The sequence below is a fragment of the Folsomia candida genome, unplaced genomic scaffold, assembly GCF_002217175.1.
Source record: "Folsomia candida strain VU population unplaced genomic scaffold, ASM221717v1 Fcan01_Sc021, whole genome shotgun sequence".
Taxonomy (NCBI): domain Eukaryota; kingdom Metazoa; phylum Arthropoda; class Collembola; order Entomobryomorpha; family Isotomidae; genus Folsomia; species Folsomia candida.
This window is the reverse complement of record NW_019091213.1, coordinates 515,319-530,035: the sequence shown is the minus strand read 5'-3', so window position 1 is coordinate 530,035 and position 14,717 is coordinate 515,319. Positions and strand designations below refer to the sequence as shown.

Here is a 14,717-nt window from a genome sequence, read left to right as displayed (position 1 = left end):
GGAATGTGGTTCAACCGGTCATCACGCCTCCCGACGTTACAGATTGCCCTTCTCCGGAGGAGAAAGCCATGAGAAACCTGGCTTCAGTGTGAGCAACAGGTGCATATGGGAGAGAGCAGGTGGAGGGAATATATAATTAGGGAAACCTAGTTTATGTCTATGGTCCGTCCGTCCGTCCGCGCGTTCGTCTGCATATGTTCTGAAGCTCTCAGACATAATAGAGCCCTGCGACAATGCATCAGGGAACTAGATGATGTAAGTTCGCTTTTTAACGCTGTGTCAAGGTCACAAAGGGTCATAGAATGCCACAACGAGCTTGAAGTATGAAATCATGCTACATATAATTTTAAAGATATTTACGAACGCCACCAATAACTTTGAATTTCACGGTCAAAGTAAGGTCATAGAACGGTCAAAATATGCAACTTACAAAACCCCGGCCTTCTTGTCTGTCGGCAAATATTTCGAAGCTCTTGATCTGCCATGGCCTGCAATAAGATTTACATATGATCCAACTAGGTTCATTATTAATATGGCTGCGACCTTGCGACGCAAATATTGAACTGTCACAACACAGTCGTAAAAAAGTCATGAACGGGGTATCAAATTAAAGCTACTTCAGAGAGGGGTCGTTGGAAAGGTATTTTAAGTTGCCTACTATTTAACGACTGATTACATGTCTAACTATAAGAAGCATATATTTCGACATTTTTTATATTCCTTTTTTACAAGGGTTTTATTGAATCCTGAGAATCCAACTTGAGTATTGGATGGAATGCCGAATCGAAGTGGAATAGTTATTGGCAGGTGTGCAAATATTTGAACCACAGATCAATGTGGCTCAAATATTTGCCCACTCACCCAAAACTGGTCCCAGTATGATGCATAAGTACGAGAACGATTTATGCAGGTCTGTCTCTCATGCTTGGAGCACCTTCGTGTGTGAAGTCCACATTATCACTAAACAAAGCTCACGCTTTTCCAGGAATTCGACTCACGATCGCAATCTGCAACCTTCGCATCGCACAATCGTCAGTGTCGAATGGGGTTGCGGAATGTGCGTGTGAATGGAATGACGATTGTCTGCGCCGATATCTTTGGACTTACATAACTGCATCGTCATATGACAGGTTGAAACAATGCCAACCACCACCAAAGTCAGTCAATGGCTCCATGCACACCGAGTATATAGTGAGGTAGTAAAACAAGAAATTGCGATAATAATCCCATCACTGCATCCACCATCGTACTGGGATTCGTCATCTGGTTTTATTTATGTGCCCACCCAGGACACCACCCAGCCTGAAACTCTGGATCACAAAGCCATCCTGATTAAAAGCCCTCCTCGCCCCGACATGCCATCCAATTTGACTGACTGACTGCGCCAGGGGTCACGTAGTCAAACAGCATTTGTCAATGGGCGACTCACAAAATGACAGGACAGTGGCGGAGGTACACCGTTCGACATAAGATTAAAACGAGGTACCTCATCCTGTCAACAGTGAGATATTTACATCTGATGCATCTCAGATGTGACGATGTGAGACATGGGGACCCGACTCTCAGGTCTTGGGAGGTATGCAAGTGGTCAGCTCCACGGGCTATGAGCACAGAGTGTACATCCTGAATCTATTTATATCCACAACTTCATAGGTCTGCCAGGCAGCACATTACTTAATTTGCCATCTTTCGGCTACTGCGCGTCCAGTTCCATATTTAGGCACGCAATTCGCAGATGAGCGACCAAAGTTGATCTTCCAAGTCGTAGAAGTCACTCGTAGTACTGTGCGTCAGGGGGTCGGCCACACCTTCCTACCAACCTTGAAGGAGGGTGAGCTGACTTTGTCCGATGATGCAGCCGTCGTCGTCGTCGTAGTCGAGGAGGAATAATTGAGAAGCAACTTGTCCAACTGATTTCACCATCGCCTCATTGTTGAATGCATGCTGGTGGTCCCGCTATTGGACCGCCGCCTTGGCCAGGCAATAGTGGTTCCCAAATTGGGGTCAGCCATTGCCAATCACGATACGGTTGTTAGGAATGACGTCACCACACCACTCTCATCAAGATTGTCACGAGACGATCCATTTGTTGATACTCATCAGAGAGGACACATTCTAAGTAAGTATGCAAAGATGGATCAGTTGCTTTGTGTCAATTGGAGTCCAGCGAACGTGACCCATGATACATATTCATGCCATACATACATATTGCGTACCAGTGGGCGGCCATATTGTAATCGGACCAAAATAACGATGCCAATAATGAAGAGTCAAGTTGAAAGAAATGTTTGCAGGATGAACAGCCTTTCAAGGCCATAAACTGCCTCAACTCCAACGACGATTGCGAGAACAACCCCCATCTCCAAATACTGCGAACGAATCTGTGCCTATGTGCAAAATCTCATCACATGTCACACATCGTCAAGAGTCCAGGCTAAAAATATTGAATGTAATTCAATGTAGGCTATTATTTTAAGTCGTCCATATAAATGTGCTACTAATTGCAAATAAGTATGTCCAATTCCAGTCTGAGTTTTCCAGGAAGGAGGAGGAGGACACGGAGCGAGGAAAGTTGCTTGGACTCCTCTTCTGAGGAAGACTAGCTTCCAGGAAGGATTGGCAGCAACAGCAGCAATTCCAAGAGCACATTGGAAAATTATGCAATGATATGATGCCCATGAAATTGGAGTCGTATTTTTTGACGTGAACGCAAATAAGCAAATAAGACGGTACATTCACAGCTTCAACCTCTCATCCAAACATACTGAGCTACATAATGACAATTTATTTCATTTCGTTGTAATTTTTGTTCTAGTTGTGTTTGCCTCGCCAGCCACCAGCATTCATTCATGGAAGTGATCCATCAATCCATCAATTAATGTGTGTGTGACGACGGCAATTTTCCTGACTCGTCCATTTCTGAGACGCACTCATCATGTTCAATATCCTGGTGGTCAGAGAGCTGAGACATGTTTGACAGAAATGTGACACAACACATTCAGTTGTGTCTCTGGCTGCTTCTTGAGCATGCATGTCGCAATTAATCTTCACTCCCAAGCCAATTACAAGCACACAAGCAGTTCCACGAACAAACGATACAATTTGGTACATGACATGAGTGACATTCCGAACGAGGAGTCATCGTCACTGTTTCCAATGTGTTCTGTGGAAACACATTTTTTCATTCCACCCCGTGCTCCACTTTGGGCAAGGCAACTTGCATTGTACTCATTGATGGGGGGCATAGTTCCACTTGTGTAGGCAAGACTCACTCAAAATCTATTAATTATTTGCAATCCGGCCACACACTTGGCATAATTTGACTATGTCGCGACGACGACAACCATGTGCGTTGTTTGGTTTGGCCGACATGGCTTCAGAGTCCCGGGCTGATGAGCGAGCGAGAGAGAAATGTTGGCACCGTGGCGATGAAGGTGATGCAATCATGGATGCTGTTGCCTTTCCCACCGGAAACGGAGGATGTACTCCACTTCCACGTGGAACTACTGAAGCATGGTCGTTCATGGAAAGTCGCGTAGACTATCGGGTGTTGCGTCACACGATCTCACACCCATTTCCAACCACACTCATCCCTGCACAAAACGATGGCATGTACAAGTATGAGAAAGTGCAATAACTTCGTCGTTGCTGGCCTACCTGCCGAAGTACCGGTGGCTACCTTCGCTGTCTATACGACGCACGACTTCTCCTGCTTTGACTGGAATGCATGGTGCCGAAAAAAACCGGATGCAAGCATGTGAAACGCTTCCGCGTGACATCGGACTCATCGGACTATTTAGCATTTCATTTCTCATGCTATTCGCTCTTTCAGACTTTCTTCAGCTTAATCATAAGATTAAGCTGTCTTAGTTTCTTAGTTCCTTCCTCCTCACAGCTCTCCTCCTTAGCCAAGGATTGTATTGGACAGTAGCTGAAAGTACCTGGAAGTTCACATTCTTCTCAAAGACAGGTGTTACTAAATTGGGGTGAAGGATTGGGGCTGCGTGTGGTATATGCAGCCCATCGTTCGTTGCTATACCATGTTGACACGCAACGTTTTCCACTCTTACGTCATCTCTCTGGTCGTACTGACAGTGGTAAGTTCCGATGACTCCTTCTCACCTCACAGAACCGGCTTGCATCGAATTCCTTAAAGTATTCAACAACTGATATGGCGCATCTCAATCCATCCGCACCAGTCCCTCTTGATCCGCATCATCAAAGTAACATCAACGCAACAAACTTTGCTTCGTTTGTAAAAATCCTGATCACACCATCAACGAACCACGCCTTCAATTCATTACCAATTAAACGCGAGTTAGAGGTTCCACACTAACTACGTTCACGATGTCTTATGACTGCCGCATCTGCTCCATTGTTGGATGGCACGTATTGTTCGAGTCCCTTTAAAGCAACCCTTTCTCCCGTTCCCTTCGGTATCCGAACGTTTCCATGGAATTTTTTGCCACCGCCTTGTGACAAACGTTTCAGGAGGGTGAGGGAGACTTGGGATGCTTCCATGCAACAATGCTCACCCCACAGCCAGCAGTGATGGTGACGCTGACGGAGATCACAATCTGAGGATGACTCACAATGAAGGAAATCTCGACCTGACTTGAGACGAAGTGACTGAAAAGATAGAGTAGTAAGTAAGTGAGCGAGTTTGGATACGTATTTGTCCTTATTATGGCATCTTGCTTCAGATTATGGTGGTGGTTTGCCGATGGTGAATGAATGATGATCGTGTGGTAGCCAGACCTGGGTATAAAATGAGCCGCATTGGCAGAGCGCTGTTTTAGTCGCAACCTTCCTCATGCCAGACACACATCGGTTATTCCAACCAACCTGCTTCACTCAGTTCGCATTCTAACTTTCTACTACTTTCACCCATCTCAACGACGTGCGGAGGACGAGCAACTACTGTCAGCCACAAAGCTCTGAGGTAACAACAAGTCCCGTGGACAACAACCACCGAAATTCATTGATTTTCTCGGAACGACAACAACAGGCCGACCAGGGTAAGACATATTTGTGGCTCGAGTGAATATGGAGTAGAGCGAAGAAGGTCATTTGAGAGGACTCATTAAATTAATCTCCTTGTTTTCCTCCTCTCCTGCGTCGATAACCAATCCTACGATTCCCAATGGCCCTCCGATTTAACTCCGCTCTTTAACTGCGCTATTTCCGTTTGCGCTTCCTCCCTTAACCCCCACCACTCGCATCGCGTACAAAAAAAAACAGATTACCTCCCCACTGCTCAGCCAACTTACTAATTCACCACCATCGATTGAGTACGCTCGTATGCTCAGCTGTCTCACTCTGCCTCACTCACCTGCATGCATGCATCCTTCATATTTGCATAGTACATGTAGATACGTGATGGTTGCCTCGTTTTCTCCATCAACCACCATCAATTTGTCCCATTTCAAGACTTTTAAGCTGTTTGTAAAGAGATGACAAACTGCTTTCACCACGCGACCATAAACTATCGCTTCTGGGTAGCCTTTTGTAAACCCGGTGTTTTACTTTTTCCAGGAAAATACCTGCCACAAATTCCACTGCAGAAGTCAACGTGCCAACAAGATTTGAAGAAATGAGTCCCTGTGAATTCTCATCCTCCAAAATGACGACCAAATCATCCCGAATCTTTGTCATCCTTATGGCCTCCATCCTCCTCTGTGCCTTGCTCTTCACGACCACTGGACACTGTGCAGCCGTCACCGTTCGGGTACGTTTACAATTTACCTTTATTCAAGTGTTATTCACATTCAGTCGATTAGACTGGCTAGAGCATAAGGAATCTTACTTGTGCTCTGGCTACGACTCGTAAGTAAGCACAAGTTTAGACAAAAGGTGTCTCAAATCTCAGCACGTCCAAGACTCTGAGTCATCAGCCACTGGACACATTGGTTCGAAACATGTGCAGACTGAACCAGTCGAATCCACATAATCCAGTTTGATGTGGCTGTGTCAGGTCAAGTCAGGTGTGATATCGTTGTAGGTATGTGTGTATGTGCTCATCTCTGAGAATGGTCTCACACTTTGATAAGCAACTCAAGCTGTACTGAAGAGATTGTCCAAAGTTCATCGATTCATGGAATGCCATCCACGAATCGTACTCATCACTGCGGACGACGGAGGGTTGGAATTCCACAGCTGACTGACTGATTGATTCTTCATCCTGACATGTTTATGTTTACTCTGAGAACGTACATTGCGATAAGTCTTCCTCGCCCCTGTTATTCGCTACACTCGCTCGTGTAACAAACCAATTAATGTAACTCCAACGAGCCCATGATAAGTAGGTACACAGCTACATAAATGTTCGAGCATCTGCCTGCAGAACTCAAAAGCTGAGACCATTTCATCACGAGAGCGTCCACACATTTATGTTCAGCATGTCTGATTGACAGGAGAAAGTCGGAGAAAGCTTAAAGTTGACCACAACGGTACATGGCCACACGTTCTTAAAACAGTTCCACAAATTGGCTCATACTCAGAATGACTTCATGACGAGGAACCTTTTCCCACGAAACCTTTTTCGCACAGCTTTGAGATCCAACACGCATCAGTAGTTTGTTATGCTTGTGTAGGTATTTACGACGACTCTTTACGAGGACAGGGTTAGAAACGCAGATAGATCTCGAGTGATTAAACAGCAAGTCAGTCTGTTGACTTGCAATTCAAGTTCATGCAAAGCAGCGTAAAAAACAGTTTTGTTGCACTGTAGTTGCTGCTATAATAAATCAATCATCATCACCATCGCAGGACCTGCTCAACTATTTACTCATCCTCCTGACTCACTGACTAATAAATGACTCTGAGCAGCTCGGTTGTTTGTGCGAGTAGTTGGTTGGTGCCACCAGGATTTACTACGGACTGCGTTTGTGTGTCAAAACGGAGGCGCAATAGAAGGAAGGTCGACTTTGTTTGCAAATATTTGGCATTGTATTCTCCAGGCGTTTTGTGTCGCTGCGGCGGCTCAGGATGATTTCATGAGGTTACTCAAGCTCCACGAGGGCTGGAAGGTGTGCGGGTGGGGTGATGGCCAGCAGCGTCATTTGAACTTAATTATCTGCTGCACAACTAGTTCAATGACTCGTGTAATGTGTACATTTATAAGCACAACTGTTTTACTACACGTAGTCCTTCCACGTGAAACAAGATGTAGTCGTTCTGATACATCTGCTGAATATTAATGGTCAAGAAACTGAGCGATAAACGCCCCATTTTTTCCTCGTATTCCGTACAGAGAGAGAAAAAGAATAAGTGGTTGGACGATTAACACATCATAATCTGCACGAGGCTGGATGAGGTTCATATATTTTTTGATGTGCGACGCAATAATTAATAATTCTCTGATTAGAGTGGGGTTGGTGGTGGTTGAGTGGATCGAGTCGGTGGTTGTATAATATCGCAGCATGAATGACTTTGGAGATGAATTATGGGTTGCGGTGGTCGTTGTGGCATTTAGCAGTTTGTTAAAATGATTGTCGAGAGTCAGATGGAGTCGGAGCGATAACGTAGGAGCACAACTACGCACTTGTGTAGTGAGTAAGTGAGGAGGAGGGCAGAGTAATAATTGATGATGAATTATTGTCGTGAATGGACTTGGGTGCTCTCCTCTCGACGTGAATGAATGGGAACAAGGGACGCTTTGTTTGCCTCGTCGTCTCAAGTCTCAGCGTTCTTGGGCACAATGTCCTGGGAGACCCAAAATCCTGCCAAAATTATTTTAAGGCCCAAAATCCTCCCATGGGGGTCGGAGACCATAAAAATGTGGTTCATTTTGATTTTCGAAAGTGGGTGTGGTCAGGAGGGGGGTTTTTATGGAATTTTCAAAAAGTCGCAAATCGCCCCTAAAACCACACCCACTTTGTTCAGAATTTAACGCTGATGAAAATGAGGTATCATACATGCCCCTAGCTCTTACCATTGTCTCGCAAAAAAATAAAATGTAGCGGAAGATCGGTGTTTTTGTCAAAAATCGTCAAAATGGCCAAGTTTGAAGGGCTCTCAAATCCTTGATACTGAATTTGTGCAGGAAATCATTTCGGAATTTTGAAGTACACCCATAGGACTAACTTAGGTCATGACCTTGGTCGGATCTGAGACGGAGGTTTTTTGCAAATTGAGCTCAAAGTTGACGAAAAAAACATCGCGAAAAATGTGGATGGGAAGGGACTTTTGAAGGGCTACTAAATCCTTAAGGATAAACATTATCACCAACTGACCTATGCATCCTAAGCTACGGTCATACTACTATGTAACAGCGTGACCTTTGCTCCATTCTAAGCTATAGTGTTCCTATAAACGCTGGTCAAACTTGGCTTTCCTGAGGAAAAATTCCTGAAATTGGCCAACTTTAAAGGGCTCCCAAATCCTTGAAACTGAATTTGTGCAGGAAATTATTTCTGCATTTTGAAGTACTATCATAGGACTAACTTAGGTCATGACCTTGGTCAGATCTGAGACGGAGGTTTTTGGCAAATTGAGGTCAAAGTTGATGAAAATAGCGTCGAAACGACATCGTCGGGATTTTTTCTAAGTTTTTTGTGATTTTTGGGGGAAAAATTTTTTATTGTTGATTTGCACGAATCATGACCTCTAGATCACGAAAAACAGGTTTTTGGGGCAAATTGAGATTTGTCTCACTTTGCCCCAAAAATCTCAACTTGCCCCAAAAACCTGTTTTTCGTGATCTAGAGGTCATGATTCGTGCAAATCAACAATAAAAAATTTTTCCCCCAAAAATCACAAAAAACTTAGACAAAATCCCGACGATGTCGTTTCGACGCTGTTTTCATCAACTTTGACCTCAATTTGCCAAAAACCTCCGTCTCAGATCTGACCAAGGTCATGACCTAAGTTAGTCCTATGGGTGTACTTCAAAATTCCGAAATGATTTCCTGCACAAATTCAGTATCAAGGATTTGAGAGCCCTTCAAACTTGGCCATTTTGACGATTTTTGACAAAAACACCGATCTTCCGCTACATTTTATTTTTTTGCGAGACAATGGTAAGAGCTAGGGGCATGTATGATACCTCATTTTCATCAGCGTTAAATTCTGAACAAAGTGGGTGTGGTTTTAGGGGCGATTTGCGACTTTTTGAAAATTCCATAAAAACCCCCCTCCTGACCACACCCACTTTCGAAAATCAAAATGAACCACATTTTTATGGTCTCCGACCCCCATGGGAGGATTTTGGGCCTTAAAATAATTTTGGCAGGATTTTGGGTCTCCCAGGACATTGTGTTGGGGCTGCTCACATCTTCATGTCACAGCTCCCATTGTTTGCCTACCCAGTCATTTCCAGCAACATAAGACAATCATGTGTTGGTCTTTCTCCTCCGTCAATTGCCGCGATGGTTTACGTGGACCACGGCTGGACGGGTGCGGACGCATGTTGAGGGCGACAGAGTCATGTGATTTACGAAACGTTGAGTGGCATCCATATCCAGCACCATTGTGTACAGCCTGCAATCGTGGACGCACAGATAATAATTTGGGTAGACCAGACAGTGCTGGGTTAACGTAGTTGCTGGATATGCTAGTTGCTGGCGTATATGACCACCTTCCTTATACATTCTGATAAGCAATGTGGCACATGAAAGGCTAATTGCCGACGAGAAATGCTCTTATCGAGACAATTATTATATTAACCCATCCTTTATCTCTGAAGCGTTGAGCACGTCCACTTATTCTGTATATTTACTTCCCTGCTGCACCATAATTGTAATTGCTAGCTCGTCTAATTCCATTCTATGCAATTCTAAGTATGTAGCACGCATGCAAATATACGTACAACCGAATGAAAAATCGAGAAATGTTCTCATGTTGACTTTTTTCATTTTACAGCGATCCGTGCGACAGAGTTCTGGGAACGGGGCTGTTGTGGAGGAGTGCCGGACCAACGCTGTTTGCGGATGGCAAATCTACAACGCCTCCACTCGCGTCCACCAACGCTACGTCCCCACCACGTAAGTTCATTCGTAATTAAAAACCATGGGTAGAGACGGCCGTTCTCAATGGTTGTGTCCGTCTACACAGGTGTCGCTGCAACAAGAAGGACCTTTGCACGAGGGCGGAAGACGACATCGGAGTGCCCGCCTACGTCTACCGCTGTCGGGACTACACGTCCCGGAGAAACAGGACGACCGTGCGGCCCGCTGCCACGAACGACATCACGGCCGGAGGACAGTCTTCTTAATCCAAACTCTACCCCTAATTTATAAAATTACTAGTTTACCGTAGCGTTTTTACTATTTTTTCGTTTACTTTGTTGTTGCTGAGAGTGGAGCACGAAGCGATGTTCCATCATGACTGATGATGAGCTACAAATTAAGTTTGTATATGTCATATGTATGTAAATGAGCATCAGGGTATAGATTACCCTCCTCCCTCTCACTCTCCCGTGTCTACCTTGACACTTCTTGACACTTCTTGATGCATGCTGGGGGTCGTACCCACAAACAGTTTTCTATTTTCTTACAACCCATTATTCAGGAATGAGGAGGATTTAATTCGGAAAAAGGACTCTATTTTTCTCCCACTTTCTCGCCCCAGGATCCACTCTACTCCACTCAACTGTGTGTAATAAGTCTACATTTTGTCTCAGGTTAATAGTTTCTCGGGGTCGTGTTGTTTAGTGTAAAAAAACCTTGCTGTTGTTGGACATTGTTGTGCTCTACAATCCACCAACAACGATTGTCAGTATTGTTATTGCTATTAAGTATCGTAGAATTTGAGTAGTATGTAGATTCATTATTTTTTACCATTGTTTTTTTTATGCACATTGCTAAATGTTGCAAGTTTCCATTATTACCAAACCCACAGACCGAGACGGGACAGGATTAAATATTTTGTTGCAAACGTGTGAAATTGGTTCGAATTGGTTCAATTATTCCAGATGACCAAGTTATCTCCTGTCCTTATTTTATTCTTAAAAAAATGTTAGAAATTACAATAAATTGATGTTTGAACATAATTAATTCTAGGCGTCTACATTATTAATTAATTATGCACTTCACGATGCATCACCCGAGGACGAGTCAAGTGTGGGTGACGAATCTACTTGCAAACCTCTCAGCTCGGTCCTTATCTGATTTGCATCCCGCAACGCCAGACTCAACATGGGGGAGTACTCCTCAGCTACATATATTTAATTGTTAATTAGTTAATTAGATTGGCAATGGGTTACGCTATGCATATTGTGATCCAGTGGGGGCGGCAAGGCAATTGCTCACGTCGGGTGGAAGTCAGATGGACCAAGGACCATAATCCAAATATGCGACAAGCGAGGTTTTTGCGGTTGTCACACAAGCGCAGGAAGTGATCGAGCGATCTGCGTAGGAAATAACTTTTGACTTTGAGGTACTTTGATGTGCTTTGGGGACGATCACAATTAATTTCGTACTCGTGTTCAATCCCGTCATCAAACTCCAAGAACCGCCCCCATCGCGTGGTCATCAAAGCAGTCAAGTAGCAGCTCAAGCCATGTTTGGACCGAACTTGAGGACAAACCTCACCCCAGTCAATCTCATCCCAGGAAAACCTACCGTCCGCTTCCAGAAAGGTGACGAGATACATCGTGGCAATATATTCCATCTGTGCCGTGACGAGAATTAATATTTGGCATATCCACCAAGCCTTCATGTTTAATAAATACTGTAAAGTTGTTTTCGCCTGGGAATTGGTCGAGCACATCTTCCGGAGTCCAGGCCGCAGTACGATCGGTCAGCCCCACAGTTTTCAAAACAAAGTGAAAGATGAGCGTGTTGTTAAAACAGTGAGCAGAACAGGTTTCGTGGGAGACCAAATTGCACAGGGTCACTGCAAGAGAGACGGGTCTAGAATAATGGCCACTTGCATAGGTTTTGCATGTATAGGAAAATTTGTATATGGGGATAAGTATACTCATGGGAATTTCGCTTGTAGATGACTGGTCCACAAGACGAGGGGAGCTGACCGTGTCCAGAAACAGGTCCAGACCTCCGGAGGCCGTGAACGCTACACAGTGATGCTCACTCTGGTCAGTCAAACCAGCCAAAAGTCTCCAGCAATCATCCACCAGCTCCAAATTCCCAGCCAGAAGTAGTCGACGGATACACGTACAGATTTCCTGCCATTCATGACAACATTATTGCACAACATTGGTGATTGTATTATAATAAGTGCACGGAAGAAGTTGCACCTTCACGGGGTTCAGCTCTCTGAGCGAGACTGCTTCCTCCTCCTCCGTCTCGGTTGTGATCTCAACAAAGACCATTTTCATCAGGCGGAAGAGCCCAGTTTTCAGGTCTGACGGGGTGAGGGCAAACACGATTTGGCGCAACACCGCACCCACCAACCTGCGAAAGTTGGTTCCTTTCTAGAAAAATGAGGAACGAAAGACAACCAAAAAAATAAAAGCTACAATGGCCAGCATTAATTTGCATTGAGCTAATATCCTACCAGGAGTCCAAGTCGATTGAGGGGACCTTTAAGGAAGAACACGAGGGGGACCACTTGGTAAATTAGAGAAGTATCCGTCCAGTACTTTTCACTGATTTCGAGCACAATGTGGAGAATCCGTCCCGATTGGGTGGACTGACTTGCGCCACTCACCATTTTGGCATCCAAAACTTTGGACAAAGCCACGCGAGCATTTTCGTGGGCTTCTAGCAACTTGACGATTGTAAAGATGCAGGTAATCGATACCATCACGACGTACTTTTCATGAAGATGTGCCTCGACCATGCCCAGGAGTTCATCCAAAAGGAGGCCCAACATGGAAGGTGCAACTGTTGAGGAGGGCGACAAACTAAGGTTACTACTATATTTTAATCATCCTTCCTTCAGGCTATAGCCTTGCATTATTATGGTCAGAACTTGGTCTTCTACACACCATCAAAGGGTGCGGTTTCATGCAATTTTTTGTGAAGCAGCAGAATTACTTTGCACAGGATTTCGTGGTGGCTCCAATTCTGGTACACCTACGAACGTACGTCATCCATCACTTTGAGATCAGTGTCATGTGCAGCTTGTCATGAATTAAAACTACTCTGAGCGAATTCAGCAATTGTTGGAACGAGGCATGTCCGGTCACCAACTTTGCAGGGATGTAAGGTCGAGAGGATGGGTCGTTCTGTTGGGCGCAGGAAACTAACCCTAAAAATTGGAGAGGTTGCTGTCTCAACGATTTCAATCCCAGAATTTCTTCAGGATGGTCACCTACGTATAAATATATGTACATAAACATGTAAACATGGCCCTTCATCATCCCCGTATGCAGTACCTGCCAAGTTGGTGCCAGAAATGTCCAGACTTTGCAAGTTGACCATTTGAGATATGAGGTCAGCAAGGAAACGGTCAGGAGCCTCGAAGATCACAACCAGCTCGTTGAACTGAGAAATGTCCAGATGCCTTCAAATTAGAGAAAAAATCAGTACATACTTGTTTCACTAGTAGAAATATATTGATTATCCTGGATTCGACCTCAGAGTCGTCATCCCCCTGATAACATCCCACCCATCATTGTTTTCGTCCGAAATCACTGTCACGCCAGACAAAATGAGACGCTCCAATTTTATAGCTTTTCGGAGAAAGTCCAAATTCGCAAATTCTATGCAACCCGACAAGTCCAAGTGGATCAGATTTTGCAGGCACGAGTTGAACATGGTCTCCCAGTAATCCACCCCATGGTTTAGAAATGATCCACAGCAAATGGTTTGGCTGAACAACTCTTGTTTTTCAAGCCACTTGAAATATCTGGGCTCGACCTTCTGCTCATGAACAATGTCCAGTCCCCACACGACCAACTTTTCCACATTTGGAGTCTGGAGCATCTGAATTGTGTGGCAGATACCCTGCAACTTCTTACTTGGAGATGATCTCCAGTCGTCACTGTTTTCAATACTGGGCTCAGCAACGAGTTGATTGAAGTAGGACGCGGAATAAGATGCCGACACGCTTTCCTCCTCCTCCTCCTTAGTTCTAGGTAGAGTTGCAATAGTTTTGGGAAATAGTTGCGTCGAATTTCCGAACACCAGAGTTTTCAAATTCCTTCCGTAGGTGTTGATTGTGAGGAAGGAATTTTCTGAGAGGACGGGACAGTTGTGCAGTTCGAGGTGGGATGGAAAGTGTCGCATGAGGAAAGTCAAGGCTTTGTCCGTCAGTCCAGTCAGGTTACTCAGCACAAGTTTGTCGAAGACGAAGGCATTTGCTGTCGAGAAGGTCGACTTGGATGCGAGCTAAAATTATATGATTGCTACTTAATTATTTCAAATACGGGTGCAACTATTACAAAAAAGTGGTGCTGGCTGTTGGCGACGTGGTTAATAATAAACGGATGTATTTATATACTCTAACCTTTGTAATTTTGCTCATAGCCAAAAATAGCCAGATTTTATGGTCTTGTGACACCCACGGGGTGTGACGACGATCCCCCAGCAAGATATTCCACAAGGATCGAGGTAGTTCCACATCAGAGCGGAGGTTGTAGCTCACACCCACCTCCCACTGCTCGTCATCTTGTGTCGGGGAAGTTTCAACCAAAAGGATCCTTGGGATGTTGGTCATGACCGTGTTGGCAGCCAGCAATTTTAGTGTTGGATTCATGTTCAAATCATATGTACGATTAATTAATTGATGTACATTTGATATAAATTATTGCACCCACGCGATCTGAATTCTGACATGCTTAGGTTTCAAATTCTGCGAAATGCCTGGAAACC

The 14,717-nt window shown here is 44.5% G+C and overlaps 1 protein-coding gene across 2 annotated transcripts; it reads left to right on the top strand.

The window, feature by feature from the left end:
* The first annotated feature begins 4,771 nt into the window (after positions 1-4,771).
* LOC110858448 lies at positions 4,772-10,994 on the top strand. 2 transcript variants are annotated; one of them, XM_022107234.2, is made up of 4 exons: positions 4,772-5,018; positions 5,536-5,728; positions 9,862-9,983; positions 10,054-10,994. In XM_022107234.2, exons 2-4 carry the CDS (start codon positions 5,594-5,596, stop codon positions 10,211-10,213), a joined length of 417 nt encoding a protein of 138 aa, XP_021962926.1. In that variant the 5' UTR covers positions 4,772-5,018; positions 5,536-5,593; the 3' UTR covers positions 10,214-10,994. The 2 variants fall into 2 exon arrangements, with proteins under 2 accessions (XP_021962926.1, XP_035714622.1); XM_035858729.1 differs by lacking the exons at positions 4,772-5,018; positions 5,536-5,728 and adding an exon at positions 5,764-6,919.
* Positions 10,995-14,717: the final 3,723 nt, after the last annotated feature.

Bases quoted from the DNA above. Each gene is read 5' to 3' on its own strand.
- LOC110858448 (XM_022107234.2), top strand. From the start codon at position 5,594: ATGAGTCCCTGTGAATTCTCATCCTCCAAAATGACGACCAAATCATCC. The intron at 5,729-9,861 runs GTACGTTTACAA...TTCATTTTACAG, and splicing joins GTGCAGCCGTCACCGTTCGG to CGATCCGTGCGACAGAGTTC. The intron at 9,984-10,053 runs GTAAGTTCATTC...CCGTCTACACAG, and splicing joins CAACGCTACGTCCCCACCAC to GTGTCGCTGCAACAAGAAGG.